At 44.3% G+C, this 12,717-nt stretch overlaps 1 protein-coding gene across 2 annotated transcripts; it reads right to left on the bottom strand.

Annotated features, from left to right (window-relative positions):
• Nucleotides 1-2,676: 2,676 nt before the first annotated feature.
• Nucleotides 2,677-11,990, bottom strand: LOC121559024 (fibroblast growth factor receptor substrate 2). Of its 2 annotated transcripts, XM_041872317.2 has the most exons (7): nucleotides 11,550-11,990; nucleotides 10,916-11,012; nucleotides 10,664-10,755; nucleotides 10,239-10,425; nucleotides 8,975-9,106; nucleotides 8,265-8,428; nucleotides 2,677-4,453 (listed from the first exon to the last, which is right to left on the bottom strand). In XM_041872317.2, exons 3-7 carry the CDS (start codon nucleotides 10,727-10,729, stop codon nucleotides 3,266-3,268), a joined length of 1,737 nt encoding a protein of 578 aa, XP_041728251.1. In that variant the 5' UTR covers nucleotides 10,730-10,755; nucleotides 10,916-11,012; nucleotides 11,550-11,990; the 3' UTR covers nucleotides 2,677-3,265. The 2 variants fall into 2 exon arrangements, with proteins under 2 accessions (XP_041728251.1, XP_041728252.1); XM_041872318.2 differs by lacking the exons at nucleotides 10,664-10,755; nucleotides 10,916-11,012; nucleotides 11,550-11,990 and having other exon boundaries at nucleotides 8,975-9,844; nucleotides 10,239-10,325.
• Between the last annotated feature and the right edge of the window lie 727 nt (nucleotides 11,991-12,717).

The raw sequence follows: 12,717 nt of genomic DNA, 5'->3' as shown, positions 1-12,717 counted from the left end.
AACCGCACCAGCATATGGTCTCACAAGGGGTCTGAGGATCTCATCTCGGTACCTAATGGCAGTCAGGCTACCTCTGGTGAGCACATGGAGGGCTGTGCGGCCCCCCAAAGAAATGCCACCCCACACCATGACTGACCCACCGCCAAACCGGTCATGCTGGAGGATGTTGCAGGCAGCAGAACGTTCTCCACGGCGTCTCCAGACTCTGTCACGTCTGTCACGTGCTCAGTGTGAACCTGCTTTCATCTGTGAAGAGCACAGGGCGCCAGTGGCGAATTTGCCAATCTTCGTGTTCTCTGGCAAATGCCAAACGTCCTGCACGGTGTTGGGCTGTAAGCACAACCCCCACCTGACCGTTTGAGCAGACACATGCACATTTGTGGCCTGCTGGAGGTCATTTTGCAGGGCTCTGGCAGTGCTCCTCCTGCTCCTCCTTGCACAAAGGCGGAGGTAGCAGTCCTGCTGCTGGGTTGTTGCCCTCCTACGGCCTCCTCCACGTCTCCTGATGTACTGGCCTGTCTCCTGGTAGCGCCTCCATGCTCTGGACACTACGCTGACAGACACAGCAAACCTTCTTGCCACAGCTCGCATTGATGTGCCATCCTGGATGAGCTGCACTACCTGAGCCACTTGTGTGGGTTGTAGACTCCGTCTCATGCTACCACTAGAGTGAAAGCACCGCCAGCATTCAAAAGTGACCAAAACATCAGCCAGGAAGCATAGGAACTGAGAAGTGGTCTGTGGTCACCACCTGCAAAACCAGTCCTTTATTGGGGGTGTCTTGCTAATTGCCTATAATTTCCACCTGTTGTCTATTCCATTTGCACAACAGCATGTGAAATGTATTGTCAATCAGGGTTGCTTCCTAAGTGGACAGTTTGATTTCACAGAAGTGTGATTGACTTGGAGTTACATTGTGTTGATTAAGTGTTCCCTTTATTTTTTTGAGCAGTGTATATTTTCTGTGGTATTTTTGACTTTATGTTTTGTTTTACCCCATATGTAACTGCGTTGTTTTTATCATACTGCTTTGCTTTATCTTGGCCAGGTCGCAGTTGTAAATGAGAACTTGTTCTCAACTGGCTTACCTGGTTAAATAAAAAAATTGAAATACATGAGTTAGCTAGTACCACCAGCTGCATCCAATAATTATTTGTGCCCTAGACATGGGTTGCACCTTGGAGGCTAATGTGATTGTTTCGTCTAAATTAAACTAATTGAGTGGCATGGGAATACGATGACATCGCTAAATAATTAGTAGGAAACAACTTTGCCATATTATGTCAAATTTACTTTAGAGATTGCAGTGTTGCCATTAACGTTACGGTTACTATCACAGTTCATCAAAAATAGCTAGCAATGCTAATGTTAGCTTGCTAAAATACGGTGTTCTCCTCAATTTGATTAAACTGGCTAAAGTTATTATACATCTAAAGTAAATCTGGCGACATCACAATTATGACAAGTGTTTCCTAATGATCTGCCTTCTTTTGAAACGTTAGTGTTTCCAATCCAAATCGGTATGGTATTGAGGTAGGCTAACGTTAGTCTGCTAGCTAGATAAGATAGTGATAATGATTAAAAACATATACATAACCAGCAGTCTATGGTCTAGCTACCAGTAGACAGTACTCACCACCACTGGGAACCAACGAACTCCAACCACATATTCCGCATGATAGCTTCCTTCGCATGGCACCAGCGCTCACTTGCTAATAATGAGCGGGACGGCGGTGGGTCCCAAACTCAGTTTTAGAGACCGACTTTATTAAAAAAATTATCCCAGTTACATTTTGTCAATTTTGACACTAGAATAAATGTTTCTGACTCGTATAGATGCCACATTGGTCGTTTTCAAATGGATTAGTTGGTTTTTAGGGGCAGTACCTCTAAGGGCTTGCTGAAGCGTTACAGATAGCATAATAGAAATGTAAAGGCCATTTCCGATTGAGCTGACAATTATGCAGCGTTAACCGTAAATGCGGGATCATTGCCTTGAAGTTTCAATCACACGGTAACGTTGAACTTCCGCGATACGGATTGAATAGTGCCCTAAATGACGTCATATCGCCGAGTCTACTTTTCAAAAAAAGGCACCCTGATGTTCCTAGCTCCTTCACTATGGTGACATCCTGAACAATCAGTTGTCTGGCTCATACACTTTTTGTGATGGGCAGCTCCACTATGAATACCCACAAGTAGAACCTTTGTCGCTAGAAGAATATCATAAATTTAAGGGCTGAGAGCAAAACTAGAACTGCAGGGATATCAGATGGCATAATCTGATTTGTTCAAATAGAATTAACAAGAGGGATATCGAACCACATCCAATCATTTACACATAGAGTCTTACCCAACACCAAGTCTCAAAACTGCATCAAACCTTTGGCAGTGGAAAACATTGTTTGCTTTCCCCTGCTCAGACGTTGCATGCATCAACCAATGGTTGCGTGCCACGTCATCTACTGTGCCGTCGTGCAACAGATTGCTAGAACATATGTGGTTTGCCCATACATAACATACCTATCCAGGCGTTGTAAGATCTGGCATGTGTCAGCAATGCTTGGACAGAGGAACGCGACCTATGACATGCCATATCATATCTAGTTAGTAGTCGATTCAGTGCTAGGTCATCTAGGACTAGAGTTGGGGGGGAGCATTGATCAGCTGAATACATAAAAACAGAACAGACATTTATTGTGCCAGAATCTACTGTACATTGTCAGAAACATATAGTGTACCATGTAATCCTCAGATACTGAAATTACAGCAGCAATGCATGTAGTGAATCATATCATACAAAAAGGCTAAATGGAATGCTTTGTTCAGTAATACTGATTTGTACCATAGAGGAGAGGAGGGGTGGGGTTGGGTGAGGTGGGGTGGGGGTTGGGTGAGGAGGAATGCAGTCCAGTCTTATTAACATAATAAACAACCCAAATGCACTGTAGAATGAGTGAAGGAGAAGAGGTATTATATTACCATAGGAATAAATTGGTATATTGCAAGTAAGTACCTACTTTGGTCTACCTGAATTCCCTTACAGGTAAACCAACCACACATACAACAAAAAGCCTGTTTATATCTAATTTAAGACAGCTTTCTGGAGTCTCTTTGAATGCATTTTCAATGTCTCCATGGCCTGTGTTTCTCTGTCTTTGTGTTTATTAAGAAAGTCCGCTGTGTAGGCTGCCTTCACATTGGTTTCATATTTTTTTAAAGGGGGTTCATAGTAGAAAAAGGTGCCAGGAGAATCAGTTCAGAGTCAGACAGTGCTTTTGGTGGGCAGTTCCGTGCTGTTGTGCCGTGTTTTCCTCGACGTTCCATCGTCGCGCGGCCGAGCCTTCTGCAGGCTGGACATGGCGGCGGTGCGCTCGATGTCAATGAAGGCGTAGAGCTCAGTGCGGCGGGTGGGGGTGGTGGGCGGCAGCGGCGAGGTGGGGGTGCGGGGCGTGTGGGGGTTGCTGGTGTCCGAGGAGGCACCCTTGGCTGCTGCGGAGGAAGAGGTGGTGGTAGTTTCCATCTCCACCTCGATGTAGTTGAGTGTCTTGGGAGGCTCCTGACACAGCGGCCCCAACGGCCGCCGGAAGTCGAAGTTGAAGATGGTGGGTCCGTCGGTGCGGCGGCGTACCATGTCGGGGGCACAGCGGGCGCTTAGAGGAGCCGTCACATTCTCTGTGTTGACGTAGTTGTGGGAGGGTTCCATGGCCGACAGAGGGGGGTAGGCTGACAGGGGGTGGGAGTAGGAGTGGTGGAGGAGGCTGTGGTGGTGGTGGTTGAGGCCGTTGAGGGAGGGCGTCTTCAGCCCCCCTTGGCCTCCTCCACCGTGGGGCCCTCCATTGTTCTCCACTTCCTTGTTGCTGGGCTTGCGGGTCTCCCAGACGGGCGGCAGGGCCGGCAGGTTCTCATAGTCCAGGAGGGCCGTGCGTCGCTGGGCTGAGTTGTTGACATTCTGCATGGTGTCGGGGGTGAGGGGGGGTGGGCGGTGGAGGCGGGGGGCTGTTGCTGGAGCAGGAGCCCCGACAGAGGCCGAGGTGCCGTTGGAGTGTGTGTGGGGCGGCTGAGGCTGGCCCTCCAGTGGGGCTGGGGCCTCGGTGGCACAGTGTGTGTCCGTGTGGCCGTTAGTCTTCCCCTCTCCAGGATCCGGGGACTCTGGGTCCTCTCCTGCCTCCTCTCCATCTCCATCCCCAGTCGACTGCTTCCCCTTGGCCATCTTCTTCTGCACAGGGGTGGGCCCCAGCACGAAGCGCACCCCCAGGGGCTCCAGCAGTACCTGGGGCTCTTCCTGGAGCTGGGGCATGGGGGGCAAAGGCTCTGGTCTGGCTACCCGTGGAGGAGGGGGTGTAGGGGGGCACTGGGACTGGCCTGAGTCGGGGCTGTCCAGAGGGGCTGGAGCAGTCAGAGGGCTGGGCTGGTCATCCAGCAGGCCTGTGGTGTTCACATAGGTATGGATCTGTAGACGGATCAGGAGACAGGATTAATATAACATCGTCATCACACCAACTCAGCAGCTTTTACATAAACTCATTATTACCCATCGACGTCACAAGTGGAACAGTGGATGTTCTCTTTAGTCTAGGACAGGGTTCTCAATTTAAATGAATATTATTTTGGCCAAGGGATCCATGGAATAAGTTTATAGGGTGTAATACCATATAATGTAATCAGGGTCCGACATGATGGCCCGGGGCCAGTAAAAACAGCAACCAGTAACTTCTCAGCGCAATTTTTGCGTTCCAGTTCAACATTTACCTGCTCTGTCGCAGTCCACCATCGAAATCCATTGAAGACTAGACTACACGCGGAAAAGTCATGCTATTTATATTTTAGCAATATGATTGGCCGTTCATTGAAGTACCACCACGCTCCCGCGAGTCACAACTTCTCGAGCAGTATATGAGTTAATGCCTTCACACAGCACACGTGAGCTGTCCAGAGTTAAAAGAATGACCCATCAATCTACCCGCTGATCTTATTTATTTTAGGGAAAGTGATTTAAAAAAAGTAAACCTTCAGTAGTGACATATTAGTAATATGCTGGTTACTGTTGATAGTCTGCAAAAAGAAAGCTACAAAGACACCTAGCATTCGTCTTGGCTAGCCTACTGTAGCCAAGTCCATATCTTGTTTGGAACGCAGAACGGCTTAACGGGAAATTTCACAATTTCTCAACCTCAATCACCACCCCAACATCAACATAAGTGAAAATTGCGTGTTAATATGTTTTGTATTAAAAAAGATAAAGGAAGATAAGTGTTTCCAATGACATCGGTGTGCATTGTGTTATTTGAACCAATTATGAGTTGGCATTGCCTACTAATTGCCTAATTGGTTTATGACGTCATTGGAAACACTTATACGCCATCTTTCTTACTACAAAACATAGAAACGCGCAATTTTCACATACAGTGCATTCGGAAAGTATTCAGACCTCTTTACTTTTTCCACATTTTGTTATGTTACAGACTTATTCTCAAATTGATTAAAGCAAAAACAGGTTGAGACATTTTTGCAACAAAAAATGATCACATTTACAAAAGTATTCAGATGCTTTACTCAGTACTTTGTTAAAGCACCTTTGTCAGCGATTACAGCCTCGAGTCTTCTTGGGTATGACGCTACAAGCTTTGCACACCTGTATTTGGGGAGTTTCTCCCATTCTTCTCTACAGATCCTCTCCAGCTCTGTCAGGTTGGATGGGGAGGGTCGCTGCACAGCTAGTTTCAGGTCTCTCCAGAGACATTCCATCAGGTTCAAGTCCGGCCCACTCAAGGACATTCAGAGACTTGTCCCGAGACCACGGTTTCTCATGGTCAGAGTCCTTTAGGTGCCTTTTGGCAAACTCCAAGCGGGCTGTCATGTGCCTTTTACTGAGGAGTGGCTTCCATCTGGCCACTCTACCATAAAGGCCTGATTGGTGGAGTGCTGCAGAGATGGTTGTCCTTCTGGAAGGTTCTCCCATCTCCACAGAGGAACTCTGGAGCTCTGTCAGAGTGACCATCGGGTTCTTGGTCACCTCCCTCACCAAGGCCCTTCTTCCCCGATTGCTCAGTTTGGCCGGGTAGTCAGCTCAAGAAAGAGTCTTGGTGGTTCCAAACTTCTTCCATTTAAGAATGATGGGGGCCACTTTGTTCTTGGGGACCTTCAATGTTCTTGGTACCCTTCCCCAGATCTGTGCCTCGACACAATCCTGTCTCGGAGCTCTACGGACAATTCCTTAGACATCATGGCTTGGTTTTTGCTCTGACATGCACTGTCAACTGTGAGACCTTATATAGACAAGTGTGCCTTTCCAAATCATGTCCAATCAATTTAATTTCCCACAGGTGGACTCCAATCAGGTTGTAGAAACATACTTTCCGAATGCACTGTATCATTATAACCAAATCTAGCCTATTAATAGATGAATACAGAGAGAAAGCATGCCAACAGGCCCTGCATGACCCCAATGCATTTAAAAACGACACCATGTCCGGGACAGTAGATTTGGCCAGTGAGAGAAAAAAAGTTAACGTTGGACCCTGGTAATATTATTAATCTACAATTTATGTTCTTAACCCTGAGCAACATGGGCCAGGGAGGCTCACAGGGATATTGGTATCCATAGTAACTCCATCAATTATACATTTCCCAACTCAATACTTCCTGTATTCCCCCAAAAATATTTTTTAAAAACATAATTGCACTGTCATTTAATCTTTAAAACTGCAAACTTCTCTCTGCCTCATTGTAAAATGTGTAGAATTACAAGATATTAGCTTTAAAGCTGAAACAAGAAATCTCTGCCCCATAACAAAATGTATAGAATTGCAGGAAATTAACTTGAAAGCAGATTTGTTTCGTTTTATGCCATGGTGCGGGCCTTTACAATGTTCCTTCCCAGGGCCCAAGACTTGGTTCGTCCTGCCATGCACTGCCGAAGTCATAATAAAACTCCTTGTATGCCATTTGTATCTAATACGAGTTGTGTTCTGATTATGAGGGGGTCCCTGTTAAATGTATCACAAAAGGGGTCCCCAGACCCCAAAAGTTTGAGAACCCCTGATCTAGGATACCTCAAAATGTGCTCTACCAAACACAACCAAAACATTTCTATTGAAAGGTCGTTTCATCTACACTGTGTACAAAACATTAGGAACACCTGTTCTTTCCATGACAGACTGACCAGGGGAATCCAGGTGAAAGCTATGATCCCTTATTGATGTCACTTGTTAAATCCACTTTAAAATCAGTGTAGATTTGAATGGGAGGAGACCGGTTAAAGAAGGATTTGTAAGCCTTGTGACAATTATGACATGGATTGTGTGTGTGCAATTCAGAGTTTAAATGGGCAAGACAAAAGATTTAAGTGAACGGGGTATGGTAGTACGTGCCAAGCGCACCGGTTTGAGTGTGTCAAGAACTTCAACACAGCTGGGTTTTTCATGCTCAACAGTTTCCCATGTGTATCAAGAATGGTCCACCACCCAAAGGACATACAGCCAATTTGACACAACTTTGGGAAGCATTGGAATCAACATGGGCCAGCATCCCTGTGGAACGCTTTCGACACCTTATAGAGTCCATGCCCCGACGAATTGAGACTGTTGTGAGGGCAAAAGGGGGTGCAACTCAATATTAGGAAGATGTTCCTAATGTTTTGTACACTCAGTGTATAAAGCTATACAGGTTGGAGTATTTCAGTATGCTGGCCTTATTCTATTCCCTCAGATGGTCATGCGTTTGCAGGGAGTTTTCTGCCATTGAAATCTTTGTGCGGGCCGCCTAAGCGTTATTTCGGGTCACCTAAGTCCAAACAGTGTAAAAAAAAAAAAACTTTAACGACTAAAACCAGATATAAAGTATGTAGAAAAGATAATTAACCTAAATCTTTTTTTATAATATAATCTTTGAGAACTAACAATCAGCAAAATAAAGCTAGACAGCTAGTGATCATTGAAAATTCCCAAAACAATGAATTTAGCAGTATAGATTTAGTTATGTTTGAGCAAAAGAACACAGCATTAGCCATGGCAAAACGCATAGAATTGCAGGAAATTATCTTTAAAACTGCAACATTTTCTCTCAGCTGTGTGGAGAAATGTGTAGAATTGCAGGAAATGAGCTTACAAATGCAAAAATCTATCTACACCGCCAAGACCGGGGCCTCTAAAATTGAGCCGTGCCAATGGGCAGACCGCGCCTGCCACACCCCCAACCACCACCTAAGCCCCTTTTTTTATCCAGAAAAAAAACTATAGTTTGCTATTGAGCTGCTCTCTCACCGCATCATCAGCCACTAGCAGGGGGTGTGAGGACTCCTCTCCCACCGAGGGCAGGCGGGTGCTGGCCACAGACGGGTGGCGCGTGGAGGGGTACGAGGGGGTGTCGCCCACCGAAGGGATCCGGGTGACACCATTGGGCACGGTGGGGACAGAGTAGCCCAGAGCTAGATAGACATAGAGAAGGGAAGAACTGGGGGGGTCAGTGGGGACAATGTCCCAGAGTCTATTTGGAATAGGCCATTTCTTTCTCGACAAGCTGACCAATAGAATAGGTGGCCTAAACTTTTCTACTGTAGTAGATTGACATAGGCTAGTGATTTTGCTGTTCGTTACTCGTCTTGTTGGCTGAGGAAAAGTAACTGTTGACAGTTATTCTAACATTCTAACAAAGTGCCCATCAGAATTCAGTAAGAAGGACTGCACATCATTGCATCCTCGACTTGTTCTGTTAATATGAATGACCATATTCTAAATGTGATTTCTGTCATTCTGAGCCCTGCTCAGGTTACACACCCAATGCATATGGGTCCAGTACATTTCTCAAATGTCTGGTAAATTAAAATGTTGCCGGCCAAATGTCCGGTGCCACATTTTCCTAACGGAAACCCTATATACGAGGCAATGGGCATTTTAGGTCATTGCAAGTATGGGTAGAAGTATTCATAATGGGGTCTGTACAAGTTCTAGTTGTAGGATGAATACGGTCTTACCAGCCTGGTGGTTGGCCTGGTGGTTGGCCTCCAGCACGGCCTCCTCCACCACACTGATGCTGTGGCTGTGCATTACCTCCTGCAGCATGTTGAAGATCTCCTCCGCCCGAGCACACTTGAAGGCAAATATCCCTAAAGACACACACACACAGTCAAGAAACAGTCAAAACACAGTCAAAAAACAACTCAGGAATCGCATATGGGCAGCACGACTGCAATATAGACAATTGAGACGCACAACCATTATCAGCACTGCTTACACCTTCAAGTTTACAAAAGGTTTGTACATTTATTGGGTCTTCAAACTTTTCCTTGCCACCTATGCCCTTGTCGACCTTGTGATCACTGATCTAAAAGGACTGGGTAGGGGAAGGCAACAGAGTGATAGAGATGAAGGACAAGGAAATTATAGCATCGTAAAATATCAAGACGGAACACATTAGGAACAACCATAGGTACAGCATAACATTAGAGACAAACTACACACGATCCCATCCCTGAAACAAGTCAAACTGCATAATGACAAAGAAAACACAGAACACACAGCTTTGCTCTACTTGTGCGACCAAACTAAAAAACCCAACTCCCTCTCAAACACAGTACAACACCACACAGAGTCAGACACAGGCATCAATACTGTAACCACAGAAATAGAATAATTAAATGGACATCCAATCCAATCCCTACTTAAGTCAATGATACCATAATGATTCTATTTCTGACTAATATTTCTGGTGATCACAGTATTATGTCATTCATCATCAAGGCATGAGGTGGGAACACAACGAGCCTGACTTACCGGAACCCATAGTAACCACCCCCCCTGTCCCAACCCCCAGGTCTCCCTCTCTCTCGCCACCAGACCTCATCCTTTTGAAAGCATGGATGGAGTCCAAAAATAACCACACAGACATTTGTGTCATTGGCATTGCTGCATAATCAATGACTGGTCCAAGTCAATATAACAATAACAAAGCTGATGTTGTTGGGGCCTAATGACCTAGTTGCAGATGTGATTCAATGTATTCTGATGTTTATCATGATTCATGTTAGATCCACAACATTGTGTATTACATGGGATTTTATTGTGGATCTGTATACATTTTCAACATTATTACACCGTTGTATGTATACTCCTGCCCAGGCAGCTGAGGCACCACATACGTTCGTTAATTTAGCTCTAGTGCGACATACGCTGAGAAAATCAACTAATAAAATAAGTGAAATCAATAATTGTGTGGAATGGAAATCTCTATTAATTGACCTTGTCCCGTCTGGCAGCGGCGGCCGCTCTCGAAGGAGAAGAGGTTGGAGTCGTAGCCATAGCGACGCAAGCACAGGTAGGGCCACCTAACATCGTCACGCCGATGGGTGTGGAGGACCAGCTCTGCCTCCGTCAGCTCCATCACGCCTGAGCCCAGCTCGTTCCCATCGTCATCCACGTTTATCACCTGGCAACAGAGAAATAACTTTACACAACGGTCACTGTGTCAGTCAACACAAACATGTCTACACTGCAATGCACTGAAGATGGTATTCATTGTGAAACCAATATTTCCCATTCATTCAGGTGGGAAGTCTACAGATTGTTTTTGACATGTTGCGAAATCTGTCATACCTAGAATGTGGGTGGACTCAGCAATGGACCACCGTTGAAGTAGGATTGTTGTAACAGATCAACAGACCAACCTTAAACTTGGTTTGATGATTATCTGGGATTGACTCCTTCTCTGGACAGCTCAAGCAGCTACCCATGGCTTCTTCAGAGCACCATCTGATGTCTGGGAGATAAGGAAAGTGAAATTATAAATGCCAATAGTGTCAGTGAGTGAATGAACATCATGGGAAGAGCTGTAGCTACGTAGTTAGCTACATTTGATTGATGTGAAAGAGACAAAGTGACCTTTCAAACTCTTCATTAACAGAGGGTTTCTTTCTTACCTAGATCCAGCCACCAGCATCCCTGGTTCCATCCTTCGAGGCTGAGGAGCACTCATGATGCTTTATCTGCTATGCCAACATAAGATGTAGGCCTGCCCTGCACACATATAGTTTACTGTCAGCCAAGTTAGGTAGCTAGCTGGAAGAATACATTTGACAACTGATGATCTAGCTAGCTAGTTTGTGATAAAACTGGAGTTAGCTAGCTAGTTAGTTAGCCATTGTTTCTTCCAAGTTAATAAAGGTAACGTTGGCTAGCTAGGAAAGCTAATTAGGCTTGGGCCAAAGCTTTTTTTAATGAGATCAATTACAAGGTTTTGGCTTAGTTACCTTATTGATATGAAACGGTATGACTAATCAAATGGTTAGTTAATTTAACGTCAGTATCTTCATCTCTTGGTCAGACGTGGTGTGGACAAACTACCGTAGCTAGTAGTAGAACCTTCATTTGTAGCTAGCTGGCTAATTAGCTAGCTAAAGTTAGCTAGCTAGCTCTCTGCACTCGTGAAGTCTGTGGTGAAGTGCTAACGTTAGTAGCCAAGCTAACTAACATTAGCTAGCTAATTAGTAATTGGTCAAAAATATATCAAATGCATATATTTGCTAATACATTTTAGGGATAGGGGATACTTACGAGTCCCTGGCAAATGGATGGGGCAGTTCTTCCAAACTTTCCAGACACAAACGATCGCAACCAAGCTAGCTCTGTTATCGCATATTAAGCTAGCGTTAGCCTGTTAGCTCAACTCCACCATCATTCCCCTGCGTTGCTAGAGCGCCAAAAAAACAATCACAACTTCTTCCAAAGGTGGCTACCATTCATGTTTTCGAACGAAATATAACGAAAAGCGATGTAAATCCATGTATAATCCTTAATGTCTCGATATAGAGTGGAACAATAAAATAAGCTAGTTTACCTTAGTCGCACCGTCTTTTAGCTAACGTTATATATGTAGCTAGCTGGCCAGCTAAATCACAGCAACTTGGCTGAACTTCCGAGAGTTTGAGGCAATCATTTTCAATGTGGTGAACTGCGCATGCAGAGGTTTGGGACTCTTGTGGCCTCTCCCACCAAATCATGACTCCAGCAGACATCAATATTGACATGAATCATAGAAACATGAATAATATGAATAAAACATGATATCAATTATATTTTTTCAGTTATGTAAGTATTTTATTGAAACTCAAAGAATATATTAATTCCCTCATCTTGATATGATTATAGGCCTACATAGATTGCAAAATGGGAAAACTGCATACAGTAACTACTATAATTTGTGTAACGATTCACAGAATCCATCAATCACTCATATGATTACAGTCATGTTGACAATGTAGGGTTGTGGATTTGCACATTGCAGATGTGTGATTTGTAGTTCCATGACATGATGTTAAAATACATAAAATCCATCATTCTTATTTTACATAGGCTACATACAAGTGTGGATGACACAACATACACTGTGTGCTTTCATAACTCATATGATAATCCTTTTGCGTTTTTATATTCAAGCGATATATCACACTTATACAATATCTACAAATAAATGTATAATGTGTTTATCTACATACATATATCATATTTTTGTGTATGTCCTCAGTGCTTATGAAAATAAGTGTAACTTCAAACAGAAAGCATTTTTGTCTAACATTTTAGAAAAGTGACTTGTGTAAGTTACAGTAGCCTATACATTTAATGTAGATATGTGAATACGGTTAGAGGAATTAGACTTATGCAGTATCAGATTTTTTATAGTGTTTGGTGTATACTGTTTTTTGGTCTGTGCCACATAATAATG

This window comes from Coregonus clupeaformis, chromosome 19 (assembly GCF_020615455.1).
Source record: "Coregonus clupeaformis isolate EN_2021a chromosome 19, ASM2061545v1, whole genome shotgun sequence".
Classification (NCBI taxonomy): domain Eukaryota; kingdom Metazoa; phylum Chordata; class Actinopteri; order Salmoniformes; family Salmonidae; genus Coregonus; species Coregonus clupeaformis.
Note: the sequence above shows the minus strand (reverse complement) of the source record. Positions and strands in the feature narration are given on the sequence as shown.

What these genes read in the sequence shown, in the direction of transcription:
- LOC121559024 (XM_041872317.2), bottom strand. Translation starts at nt 10,729, where the DNA reads ATGGGTAGCTGCTTGAGCTGTCCAGAGAAGGAGTCAATCCCAGATAAT. An exon ending in CCGCTGCCAGACGGGACAAG is followed by an intron (nt 9,107 to 10,238) that starts GTCAATTAATAG and finishes GTGTGTCTTTAG; the next exon opens with GGATATTTGCCTTCAAGTGT. An exon ending in TGCTAGTGGCTGATGATGCG is followed by an intron (nt 4,454 to 8,264) that starts GTGAGAGAGCAG and finishes ATCCGTCTACAG; the next exon opens with ATCCATACCTATGTGAACAC.